The following is a 13611-nucleotide window of genomic DNA, read 5'->3' as shown; positions in this document are numbered from 1 at the left end:
GCATAATGGAATTAGAGCTAGACCTTCCACTACTCTTGTAGGTTGCTTCAGTGTCTCCTTGTTTTAAGTGGCGATCCCACCCAAGACCAGTGATGACTGAATAAATAGACTCACTGACCATGAATCTTGCATATTTTGAAAATATGCTTTTTCTGTTTTTCAGCCTTTCAGGTAGAACGTAATTCTGCCCCCACAACCCTCTGTTGTGTGTTCGTCTGGGAAAAATGTCAGAGCTTATCTCCCCATAGTGATGAGCTAAAAGGAGCTGTAGGTAAATGGTGGGCTTTTTGAGGGTCTGCCAGAATGTGCTGGGCCAGGGGGTTCCTCCTGGGCCTTGGTGAATTTCCACTGCGTGCTATGAGCAGCAAACATGGGCTGGAGAATGTAGGTGAGTGTGTGGGTGGCTTTCAGACTGCCCCAGGCTATGGAAGTCTCCAGTCTAGCTCCACTGTGAACTTTTTATCAGGACACCAGGCTGTGCTCTGACTCAGGACCCCCCGTCTTGCCACCACTTTATCTGATGTCGGAACTGACCTTCCAGGCCAGAGTTACCCTGACGTGGAGCAGACCCTCCATCAGCACCGTACCAAGCCTTCGAGGCCGAAGTGACGTCTGGGCGGAGTGGCGTGTTGCCTGAGCTGGTGGCTGAATTCAGAGCCATGGTTTCTGAGTCTGCCACTTTGCTTTGTTTAGCAAGCTTTGTGTGGCTCAGTGCCTCTCTTGCTCTGTTTGTGATTGCCTCCAGCCCTTCATCATATGTATACTTTGTGGTCACTGCTGTTCTGCCACATGAGCTAATTGAGATGGAATTATTGCTCCTGTAGTTTTTGGTCACTTGAACCCTCTGTGGAACAAATATGTGTTTTAGAATGACCATGAAAAGGATGACATCACCTTTTATGGCTGGTAAAGCTGATTTCACAGCCTGCCAGACAAGAGTCTTAACGCACAACGAGACCCGGGCCTGGTTATCCCCTCCCCTCCCCTCTGTAGACAGCCTGCAGATTCTAGAGCGAGGTCGGTCCCCGGATGTGAAGAGCTGTGCTTCAAGGTCCAGATGCCCAGCTGCTAATGTATCAGGAGCACTGGGCTTGCTGAAAATTAGGAGGAAATGTGCTCTCATCAAAATACGCTTTTTGAAAACTGTACTTCATGCGCAGAAAGATTGTATTACAGCAGGGTTTTTCCCCCTCAAGTACAACTACCATTGACTTAGGAGGAAAGTTTGAAGATATCTGTGTGTTTCCAAGGAAGTTGGGAGCAAAAGGACATGATTTCCAAAAATGCGGTATAAGGTCAGCTCCAGAATTTACGATCATCAAGAGGCCTTGTGTTGGTTAAGTTTTTAGAGTCTGAACTTTAAAGCGTCAGTCTCAATAAGGTGATTTTGGTAACGAAACAGTTTCTGGAAGGTGATTGTACTAACCACAATTTAAAAGAAATTCTGCATTGGTAACAAGGAGAAAATTATTTAATGCATCAAAAGGTTCCCCCCTTCCCTTATTGGCTCTTAGCGTGCATAACTATGTATTCAACAAGGCAAGGCTATAATTGAACTTTCCATTTCCAATAAGTCAATTGTGTACATCGCTCAGTGAATGGAGACTACAAGTAGAAAATCCACACACGGAGAGATGGAGTTGTAAATTTTACAAAGGATTGCTTAATCACTGATGGATACTTAGAATAATGATTCACCATAGGTGTTATGGTAGTCAAATATAAACAAATCATTGGTAAAAGAAATAAAAATCAGTAATTGGTCATGCTTTGGATCTGGCTCTGATGATGTGATTTTTTTTTTTCCCACCCTCCCTCCATCTTGCTTTTCCCAGTAGGTTGGGACACTTGGAAGTCTACCATTGTCCAACATGCTGCGGTTAAGACTCTCACCTACCTTTTCGATGGGATGTCATCTGTTAGCCATTGTGGCTCTCTTATTTTCCCACGTGGACCTTATAAGTGCTGAGACAGAAATGGAAGGAGAAGGCAATGAAACTGGCGAGTGTACTGGCTCATATTACTGTAAGAAGGGGGTGATTTTACCCATTTGGGAGCCCCAAGACCCTTCCTTTGGAGACAAAATTGCTAGAGCTACTGTGTATTTTGTGGCCATGGTCTACATGTTTCTCGGAGTGTCTATCATTGCCGACCGGTTCATGTCCTCTATAGAGGTCATCACATCTCAAGAAAAAGAGATAACCATAAAGAAACCCAATGGAGAGACCACCAAGACCACTGTGAGAATCTGGAACGAGACGGTTTCCAACCTGACCTTGATGGCCCTGGGATCTTCTGCTCCAGAGATTCTCCTTTCAGTAATTGAAGTGTGTGGGCATAACTTCACTGCCGGAGACCTGGGTCCCAGCACCATCGTGGGAAGCGCGGCATTCAATATGTTCATCATTATCGCGCTTTGTGTTTACGTGGTCCCAGACGGAGAGACGAGGAAGATTAAGCATTTGCGTGTGTTCTTCGTGACGGCGGCCTGGAGCATCTTTGCCTATACTTGGCTTTACATTATTTTATCCGTCATCTCTCCTGGGGTCGTGGAGGTCTGGGAAGGTTTGCTTACCTTCTTCTTCTTTCCCATCTGTGTCGTGTTCGCTTGGGTAGCAGATAGGAGGCTTCTGTTTTACAAGTATGTCTACAAGAGGTATCGGGCCGGCAAGCAGAGGGGAATGATTATCGAGCATGAAGGAGATAGACCATCTTCCAAGACTGAGATTGAAATGGATGGGAAAGTGATCAATTCCCATGTTGACAATTTCTTAGATGGCGCCCTGGTTCTGGAGGTTGATGAGAGGGACCAAGATGATGAAGAGGCTAGGCGAGAAATGGCTAGGATCCTGAAGGAGCTCAAGCAGAAGCATCCAGAGAAAGAAATTGAGCAGTTAATAGAATTAGCGAACTACCAGGTGCTCAGCCAGCAGCAAAAAAGTCGAGCATTTTACCGCATCCAAGCTACTCGCCTGATGACTGGAGCTGGCAACATTTTAAAGAGGCACGCGGCCGACCAGGCGAGGAAGGCTGTCAGCATGCACGAGGTCAATACCGAAGTGGCTGAAAATGACCCTGTGAGTAAGATCTTCTTTGAGCAAGGGACCTATCAGTGTCTGGAAAACTGTGGTACCGTCGCCCTGACCATTATCCGCAGAGGCGGTGATTTGACTAACACTGTGTTTGTTGACTTCAGAACAGAGGACGGCACGGCCAATGCTGGGTCTGATTATGAATTCACTGAAGGAACTGTGGTCTTCAAGCCTGGTGAGACCCAGAAGGAAATCAGAGTTGGCATCATCGATGACGATATCTTTGAGGAGGATGAGAATTTCCTGGTGCATTTGAGCAATGTTAAAGTATCTTCTGAGGCCTCAGAAGATGGCATCCTGGAAGCCAATCATGTTTCTGCACTTGCTTGCCTCGGCTCTCCTGCCACCGCCACCGTGACCATTTTTGATGATGACCACGCGGGCATCTTCACCTTTGAGGAGCCTGTGACTCACGTGAGCGAGAGCATTGGCATTATGGAGGTGAAGGTATTGAGAACATCTGGAGCTCGAGGAAATGTTATCGTTCCCTATAAAACCATCGAAGGGACTGCCAGAGGCGGAGGGGAGGACTTCGAGGACACTTGCGGAGAGCTCGAATTCCAGAACGATGAAATTGTGTAAGTTCTTTTTTTATACATATCTGTGGGGTCGAGTGCATGCGATGTTTTCTTAAGCTAAATGGCACACAAGGAATGAAATATTTACTCTACAAGACCACTTTTAAATTATCAGTGCTCCCTGCTGTGCCACTTGTCCATATGCTTTATACAGAGATCTTAATTTGGTTTTATTTTTTATTCCATACTTCTGCGTATTTTAAGTACATTGTAGCAGTTATGACAGAATGAGTTTTGTGACACAATTTATCAAACTGCTTATGATGGGTTGGAAAATTCATATTCTATTTTGAATCACATAATATACACACAGAAAGGGAGTATTTATTTACGTATTTATTTATTGAAAGCGAATATTTAGAACATCACATTAGGTCCCTAAGTTCGTTACTGAGTACGAATTGGGAAAGCTCAAAAAGAAAACACCTTTGAAAAGAATTTCCTGGCTACCAAGGCTGGCTGGAACATTTTTTGCTGCTTTTATCTGATGCTGTGTTTTTGTGGCAATATAAGATAATGTTTCTGCTTACATGCTCATGCTTAATTATGACTTAATGACTAGTCCTGCTTTTTTTAGTCTTATGGCAATGTGGGAAAAGTCATATAGCTCTTATGGAGTTCTAGTCTGATTTTATTTTCCATGATTAAGTAAACTCTTTTACCCTACTGATGCAGTGATGGGGAGAGAATAAGATTCTGTTCAAGCATCCTCGTTGACAGGGAACAGGCCAGAGAAAAGAATTGGGAACAATTTACTCTTCCTATTGGCACTTCATGGTGATACTTGCCAATGTTGTAACACCAAGTGCCTGGTTGTGCAATGATTCTGTCATTGGCAGCTGCTATTTGTTTATTCCTTCCGTGCCTAGGAGGGGGCATTACGCTCCCCAAATGCAAACCAGAAGGTTGACTCAATGAGCAGTGTCCAAACTGGAAAGAAGGAGGGAAGGAAGGAAGGAAAGAAGGAAGGAAGGAAGGAAGGAAACTATTTATAATATCTGCAATACGACAAAGGACATTCAAATGAATGATTATGTTGGTTGAATCATTGGCAACTTAGGAATTTCCAGGAAAGAAAAAAATACATATAATACAGTTTGTTCTAAAAATGGTTAACTCTTGCGTAAACGTTATGTGATAGGTCAAATGCCACGTACATTCTCTCCAAAATGAAATTTCTCCTGCTAAAAGTGGAGGGTGGAGGGGGCCGTGGGGGAGCCAGGCAGAGGAAAGAGATTTTCCCGCAGATGCCTTCCTCTTTACCTCTCTTCGATGTTGTGTTATAGCGCTGAACAATTACTGAGTGTGATATCATAATGAAATCAAGCAAAGCAGAGATTATCATATCCACCTTCAGATGTGTGGGGGGTAACTTTGAATGAATATCTGTTTTACGTTGGTTCTTATATTGTTGATGTTCAACGTGTTGAGGTGTGTTTTGTTGGACATGATTTTACTGAAAGATAGTAATATAGAAGCAAATGAATATTCTGCATCCTTAAAGAAGGATTTTCCCAGGGGCCTTGCATTGAATATGATCCTGCCCACGTTGAGCTCATAAACTTTATTCCTTTGTTAGGAATTCTTTCTCATTATATTTTCTAATCATTTCAGTTGTTGGGCCCTGTTGTATTAGACAGCACTTGTAATCCATGTTAAAGTATATTGCAAGTTACTAAAGGAGTACTGAATATTATTAAATGAACTCACAAGGGAGGGTAGCACTTAAATCTGACCAGACGGGTATTTTGTTTTAATTCATTTTACTTAGGATGTTTGCTCCTGAAAATTTTATCTTGCTTTTTAAAGAATAATGGCTCTGTACTAGTTTATTTGAGAGGCAGCCTTTCCTTATCTATTCTGCTGTCCAGGACTTTTACCAAACTGTAAATAAATAACCTTCTTTTGGACACAGTGTAGAAGAGGAAGAAGAAGAAGAAGAAGAAAAAAAGACTGACCGTGATTTGATGGAATAATGTATTCTGCCAAGCTCCATTTAAAACATTTACCCTATGCCATTAAATTGATTTAATTCTTGCTAAGGAAGGAATATTGCCAAATTCCAGCTTTAGAAATTTAAATATCTTGTGAAAATTGGTAAGAATGGGTAGGATTATTGGCATGCCATCTGTGTGTGTGTGTGTGTGTGTGTGTGTGTGTGTGTGTGTGTTCTTGGAGTATTCTAGATCAATCACTAGTTCCTACTTTAATAAAACTCTGTTTTATTCACTAAGTCGAAATATTAAATTTTAGAAATGTCAGACATTTTATTTATTTATTTATTTATTTATTTATTTATTTATTTATAGAATAAAATTACAGCCCGCCATTTTTTTCTTTTTTCTAGAATTTTTATATCTAATTATAGAGTACTGACAAGGTTTGTAGATGCTTACTACATCTGTTGCTTAAATAAATTTGTTTAGGTGACTGGGACTTAGCCTTCAGCTAGGCACCAAGGATTCCAACATAATGTTTCTAGAAAAACATAATATTATCAAAGATTCCTTGTTTTTCTTCTTCTTCTCCTTCTTCTTCACGGGTCATTCTTCCTCTGGAAGTTGTTTCTAATGCCAGGTCCACACAGTCAGATCCAAGTGACAGGGTTTGTCATCAGGCAGTGAAGCTGAACTATGCGGACTTCAACCCAGTTCTTCTTGAAGAATGAATTTATGTCTCATCCGATTACATAGTTAATCTTGAGAGGTGACTTTCTTAAAAACCTACAATATGTAGATAGGACTGTAGATGCCACCGAACTTTATGACCTACTTAAAACATAATCTTTTCTTGCTTTTTCGTTTAACGGTTTGCGCGAAGCCGGGATTTATGATTCTTTCCGGAGCACTGTAAAGAGATGCTTGGAAAAGCCTGGGTTTAAAGCTTACCTATTTTAGAAAGCCATTGGGTCCAGTGTAATCAGGGATGGAGATCAAGAGGCGGTCAGCATTATTGATTCTTCGGTTTCAAGAACAAGATAGATTCCTAATCTTTGATCTTATTTCTGCAGAAGTCATTTAAATTCGTAACATAAGCATATCTGTACCTATTCATTCACATTTTTATATAAATGAGTTGAATTATTTCAACTTGACCTTTTTTAAGATCAAAATCTGTGTCTGAGGAAGATACTGATAAGTGGTAAATGGTGCTCGTAGTTTTAAATAGAGTGTATTCTCGGCAAGACATTTTAAAATTACAATGCAAAACCCATTAATAGATATGATTAACTATTGACACGTGCTTTGGTATAAACTCAAGCAATGACGATTATTAAGGCCATGCCAACCAATCTTGACTTTCAACAGGGAATTCTGTCTAATGTTAACAGCTAATAAAAAATAAACGAAAAACATGCTAATTTAATTTGTGGTTTGGTAGGTGATATCCACAAATTTGAAGTGCTACTAATGGTTGTTTTTTAATGATGCTAGTTTAGTGGTAATAATTATTACAAAATGTTGTTTGGTCTTCCAAGGTCTAACATGATGAGCTTGACTGTTCTGGAAAATGTTAAGGTTGATTAACTAATGGAGATACAAATCAAATTCAATTACTTAGTTATAACTCAATAACAATACTTTTGGAGGAGGACTCAAAAGAGCATGAGCATTTACTATTACCTATTTAAAATACAGAGTTGAAAGATGAGGTATGTGGGTTGGAAAATGCATGGAATATATCGCTCAGCAAATAATTTATTAATCAATGGATCTGTCTAAAATTAATTTTGCTTTAACAACTATTATGTGTTCAAGTATGATTGTGACTTCATTAACTTTAGGAAATACTGTAGGCAAGACATCCCAACGAATATAGCTGTTTGACACTAAATATTTATATTGCTTTTTCTGGAGAAAGAAAGAGAAAAGAAATAAAATTTCAATATTATGTAGGTCCTATGAAATTATTATTATTATACTCCAGGGAAAATAAATACTTTGTTTTTGCTGCTTATGTTACCAGTATTCTATTCTTGCTCTATAGAATTCCAGGGAGTAAAGACCTAGCTTTATGAGAGAGCAATTCAGTTCGGAGAATAGGACAAATGTGTAATACAAGAAAGCAGCCAGCTGTAAAAAAAAAAAAGAGAGAGAGAGAGAGAGAGTTGAAACAAAAATTGTAAGAAAACTTGAAGTGGTCAGAACCTAAGAATAATTTTGTGTCTTTGGGGGAATCCAACAATGAAAAGTACTATAGAAAATAATGTGAGACAAGAAACGGCATCAGTGTGTATTTGAATCCAACATACTCAAGATTTACTTTATGGAAGAAGAATTTTAATTGCTGCATTTAACCTATTAAAATGATGGAACCATGATTTTATATTGACATAAAACTTTCTTAGGTAATATACTAATGTAAGAAATTTAGATGAAATGATTTTAGGATTTTAATGGATTTCTGCTTTGGTGGGTTATCTTTTTCAGACTGGAGTATTTATCTCTTCTTAGATCCAAACCACATGTAGTATCATCTGCAAATCTAAATTATAACTACAAGAAGTGGTTTTATAAATGCATATGTTTTCAAGAACGTAGAACTATTACAAACATAAGACAGGGCAAGAGCCCAAAAATATTTTGACTCCCCATTCAATATTGCCAGGAGCCGAGATTGATATGTGCATCAGGGTTGGCTACTATGTCAAGCAGGTTGCCATGTGTACTGTTGTGATCTCATTTTCCCACTGCTAATTAGAGTTTAGGGTTATAATATATTTATGTAAAGAAGTTTTATCTTAGCAAATGAGGAGATATCATAGTTCAGACACACTGAAGTGTTTAAATTATGGACTCTTTTCTGAATCATCATTCAAGGCCAATCCATAGGGAGATGATTGCTTCACTTGGTTAAGGCTAGAAAAGAATTTATATATCGATCACTCTGCACATGCTTAATAAGCTACTGATTTGTGCCCAGTACTGGGCTAGTTATTATGAAGGGAACGGAAAAAATCTACTCCTTATACTCTAAAATGGGGGAATTGATGAGATAACTCATGTTTTGATAGGTACACACATCGTTATGAAGACATGGTGGACGCTGTAGGAGAAGTCTTAATTTTGGACAAAATATTTGCAGTTGCTTTGAAAGACAGAAGGCATAACTGGAGAGAAAAATATTGTGTTTTTTAAGATGGAGTAGTGTCTTGGTAAACCTGAAAGTATGGACCATTTCACTAAATAGACGGGATGGTTATCAAACTGAATGAAAGACTCCATGAACATTGATTTTCTTTAATGGGATTTTAAATCATCATGAAGGTATTTAAATTAATTTGAGTATATGTCCCTTTAAGCTAGTCACAGAAGAGCAAACACCGAATGATTCTACTTATATGAGATATCTACAACAGTCTCTCCTAGAAGCAGAAAGCAGAATGGTGGTAGCCAGGGCCGGGGAAGGGAGGAAAGGGGGGAAGGTTCAAATCAACAGGTATAAAGTTTCAATAATGCAAAGTGAATTAGTTCCAGAGAGCTACTGCACAACATTTGCCTATACTTAGCACTCTTGTACTGTGCACTTAAAATCTGTTAAGAGGGTAGGTCTCATGTTAAGAGTTTGATATTAAATTTAAAAAATATAAATGAAAGAGCTGATCTGCTTTTTAAAAAAAGTTTGTGTGTGTGTGCCCCTCTCTACCAGATTGCCTCTTGTATTTCTAAAGAAAATTTACAGGATTTCTAATAACACATAGTCAATATTTTGTTTTGCTCTTTGTGAATTAGTGCTTGATTTCTAGGGATGGTTTTGACTTACAGTAATTCTGTACCCCCTTGAGCAGCCCTTAACTCATTGTGCCTCCCCTTCTTGTCCCATTTTTTTTCAGTTAGCAGGGCATCGCCACCATCTTGGGAAAGGCTGGGCAGATTGGGAAGATATTTTCTTTGTATTTTTGTTTGTTTGTTTTCCTGAGGACACTGGTAACCCAGGGAAAGAGACTTAGGCATGCTTAATTCTTTTGGGTGGAGCAACCTTGAGGGTCTAACATCACGGGGGTATTTGTTGCTACGCGGCTCTGTCCTTACTAGCTGAGCTGGAGAAACTTGCCTGTGGGTTACAGCATCTTGAGAACTGTAGAGGCTGTCCCACAAAACATCTCCATCATGTTCTGTCATGGTTCCTGAAGTCTGCTCATGGGAGATTCATTTTGGGGGCATGGAAAGGCTCTTAGGCCCCTATTAAACTATACATGCCACGCGATTCTTAAGTGTTATCCTTGCAAGGATAGAATAGAAGTGGCTTCGGGCCAGGTGGCAGGAAAGGGAGAGAGAACAGCCAAATGTAAGGTGGGTCAGTGGCACTAGCAATGATCTTTATAACTGCTCGGGGCAAGCCCGCAGAGGGGAGCCCCATGGAAGGTGCTGACCGAGTAAGCAAGCGGCTTCGGCAGCGAGTGACTTTAGCTGCGGGCTTCCCACACTGCCTTGCACTTCTGCTCTGGTAGTGGGGAAGTCCAGAAGGCCCTGGGAGGGAAAGCAAGCCGTCAACAATATGGGCAGAATTAAAGGAAATCTCCTCCTTTGCTTCCTCTCCTGGCTCGACATACTGCCTACGTAATACCCATCTGTTTGCCAAAGGTTGAGCCGGCCAGGGCTCATTCTTTTCACAGGCCTATACAGCTGTCTCACTGTAGAGCCAGGCGAAATAAACAATGCCTGTTCATTTCCTGCCTTTCTCCTGAGGACTTGTGCTCTAGATGACATTTTCTTTCCTTCTTACAATGTCTCCACAGGGTCAGATAGGGGAATAGACATTGTGTTCTTTGGTGACAGCTGAAGAGATGGAGGCAGGGGGCAAAGACGGAGCCCAACACTGAACTTTGCCTTTCAGGCTGGTGTTCATAACAGGGCACCCAGGGAAATTTCACTATCCCTGGTGATTCAGGTATTAATGAAACAGCTTGGGATATTTTATTTCCAGGAGGCTGAGGCATGAGGGATCTGGAGTTCTGGGTACTCATGAAGCCCTGTGATGGCCCTTGAAACTAAGACCATTCCACTTTTCCATGTTAGACTCCCTGAGATGAAGATGGACTTAGAAGGAGTCCTTGACTTGGATTCCACGCCCAAGTTTGAGCTCTGCCTTGGTTTCCTGCGAGCTTTGTGATCTTCAGGAAATTACTTGAGCTCACCTCCCCTGTAAAATGAGGATGATGGTGGTAGATGGTGGCAGGGGTGGTGGTGATGGGGGTGGTGATGGTAGTGGTGGGGCGGGTGGTGGAGGCAGATGTGGTGGTGGTGGTGGTGTTGGAGGTGGTGGTTTTGGATATGATAGTAGGGGTGGTGGTGATGATGGTAGCGGTGATGGTGGTCGTGGAAGTGTGATTTTGGATATCGTGGTGGTGGTGGTGGTGACAGCTTTGGATATGGTGGTGGTGCCGCGGTGGTGGTAACGGTGCTGGCAGTGGCCATGGTGGTGCTTCTGTTGGAGGTGATGGTTTTGGATATGTTGGTGGTGCTGGCGGCAGTGGTGATGGTACTGCTATTGGAGGTGATGGTTTCGGATGTGGTGGTGGTGCTGGTGGTGGTGGTAACAGTGCTGGTGGTGGTGGTGATGGTGCTGCTGCTGGTGGAGGTGGTGGTTTCGGATGTGGTGGTGGTGCTCGTGGTAGTAGTAGTGACGCCAGTAGCGGTAGTTGTGGTGTTGGTGTTGTTGGAGATGGTGGTTCTGGATATGGTGGTGGTATAGGAGGTGATGATGATGGCAGAGATGGTAGTGGTCTAAGATGTATTGAGAGCCAGGTTTCATGCTGTTTTTCTTACAATGTTCTTTTGATTTCATCTTCCCAACAACTCTATTAGCTAGGTGCTTTTGGACTCCTTTTACAGATGGTGAAACTGAGGCTTCGAGAGTACTAACCTTCTTAGCATCACACAGCTCATAGGGATGGATCTGGAATTTAGGGGTAGGACTACCTGACTATAAAATCTGCAGGGCTTCATCCGGGGTTGTTCCCCTTCTGAATGGCTTTCACAGGTGAGGATGAGCGGGCGGGGGGCTTGTAGTGTGGTGACCTTGACCGCAGCACTTACTCCCGCGGCGCAGATGAGAAACTAGAGCAGCCAATTATCTTTTCTGGAATTGCTGAGCATGCGTTAACCACATGGTACCCCACCCCCACTCTCTGTTAACCCAGAAGGACCATGATTAAATTGAGTGTGAAAAGCAAGAAAAATGCTACTATTATAATCCTTCCAGGTGCCTGACCGGTTCAATTATTATCTATTCTTTTGTCTCTTGTGGTATTTATTTTTCCATTGGGCCTAACTAAAAGCGAAACTTCTGTATTTGTAGCTTTCTGTCATTGCCTGCACTGGCCCTGCCCCGTATAACTGCCTTATACTTCCTTATACGGCTGAACAATGAGTGTTGCTTTTCTGCATACTTAAAATGGTAGTTTCTTGATCTATCTTTTTCATGTATATTACAAGACAACGTAAATTAATGACAGCGGAGAAGTAGTACCAGAGGATGCTTGTTACCTTGTGTCAGCACAACCAACAGGTTACAAAGTTAAATTCTCTGTCCCCCAGAAAAGGTAAGAATTCTTGGTTGGGAAGTTTCCTAGAACAAGTGACCCACGTGGCAGTTCCTCTGAAACCTTCTCAAGGCAAACGGAATTTTTAGACACTTTTTTAAAAGTCCAATTCCAAGTCACTCTTGCTTCCAAACTGCATTTTCTCTAGAGGACAAGAATTTAACAACAAAAAAAACTTCCACCTAAAATCGGATGGCTGTGCAATGATAACTTGCATATACACTGTATGCAAAATCAGTGTTCAAGCGTGTCTGTAACTACTTTGCTTTTGAGTAGAGTGGTTTTATTTATTTATTTTTCAAGTTTTGGAGGTGAATTATGGGTCTGTTTGGAGTATACTTATTGTCAATATGTTTATAAATATAATTAATTATAACCTTTCACGGAAGACTCCAAAGTTTCTCTTTCAACAGAGAAGTTTTCTCTTACACACATACACACACACTCGTTTACCAAGAAAAAGGTGGGAAAGTAAAATTAAGTCCTGTTTCATAGAGTTTAATTTTTAGGGTACAATTTAAACAACAACAACAACAACAAACAGTTCCCAGAGGACAGCTTTCATTCTCACACACAAAATGTTATAATCTTGACACAGTTTGTAAAATGAGCTATTTAGTTCAATGTGTGTATCTCTGAGTGTGAGATTTAGGCATTAGCTGAAAGAGGGAGAGAGGGGGGCAGGGAGAGATGAGGGGAAGGACAGGGGTCAGAGCAGTCCAGATTGGGGATCAGGAAGGGGGCAGCAAGGGGCAGGAGGCAGAGGGAGTGGGAAGGGAGGGCAAACGGGGGTGGGGGGCTGAGAGGACTGGTGACAGAAATGTGGAAACAGAAGGCAGAAGCAGAGAGATAGAGTGGGAGGAGGGGAGGGGGGAAGGGGGGAAGAGGGAAGGAAAGAGAAGAGAGGCAGAGAAGTACATGGAGTCAGAGGGAGGAGGAGGACAATAGAGAGCAGCTGTGAGAGAGGGAGAGGGGGAGATGGGAGGTTCCAAGAGTAAGAAAAGGGAGGGATAGAAGGAGAAAGAGGAGGAGGGAAGAAGGGAGGCAGGCAGAGGGACAGAGACAGAGGCAAAGAATTTGCAACCCTGATTAGATTTCAGTTATTACTAAAATGAAGTGAAGCCTGAAATTAGTCCAGATTCTTGCTCAAGCGAACAAAAGGCAGTAGGAGAGTACAAAAGTAGACAGGGGATTCACTCAAGCTGCTTCTTTATTAAAAATAGACAGCAACTTTGTCCTTGAAATCAAATGTACGTACAATTGCCTGAGTATGTTTGGGGAGCCAGAGGAAGCTTGTGGAATCTTCCCAGGTTTGATAGAATGGGTAGGGCTGCTACCTTTCTACTTGTTCCTGCTTTCAGCAAATGATTTATGAACACCTGTTCTGTGTCAAGTT

At 41.6% G+C, this 13611-nt stretch overlaps 1 protein-coding gene across 2 annotated transcripts in view; it reads left to right on the top strand.

The window, feature by feature from the left end:
* Positions 1 to 13611, top strand: part of SLC8A1 (solute carrier family 8 member A1) — a 317880-nt gene that overhangs the window by 17570 nt on the left and 286699 nt on the right. The window contains exon 2 of one of the 2 annotated variants that reach the window (XM_008700195.2): positions 1839 to 3670. In XM_008700195.2, coding sequence (XP_008698417.1) covers positions 1872 to 3670 — 1799 coding nt within the window. In that variant the 5' untranslated portion in view covers positions 1839 to 1871. Of the gene's footprint in view, positions 1 to 1835; positions 3671 to 13611 lie in introns of both variants that reach the window. The other variant, XM_008700194.2, reaches the window with a different exon arrangement.

This window comes from Ursus maritimus, unplaced genomic scaffold, assembly GCF_017311325.1.
Source record: "Ursus maritimus isolate PB19 unplaced genomic scaffold, ASM1731132v1 scaffold_6, whole genome shotgun sequence".
Lineage (NCBI taxonomy): Eukaryota > Metazoa > Chordata > Mammalia > Carnivora > Ursidae > Ursus > Ursus maritimus.
This window is presented reverse-complemented; position numbering and strand designations above follow the sequence as displayed.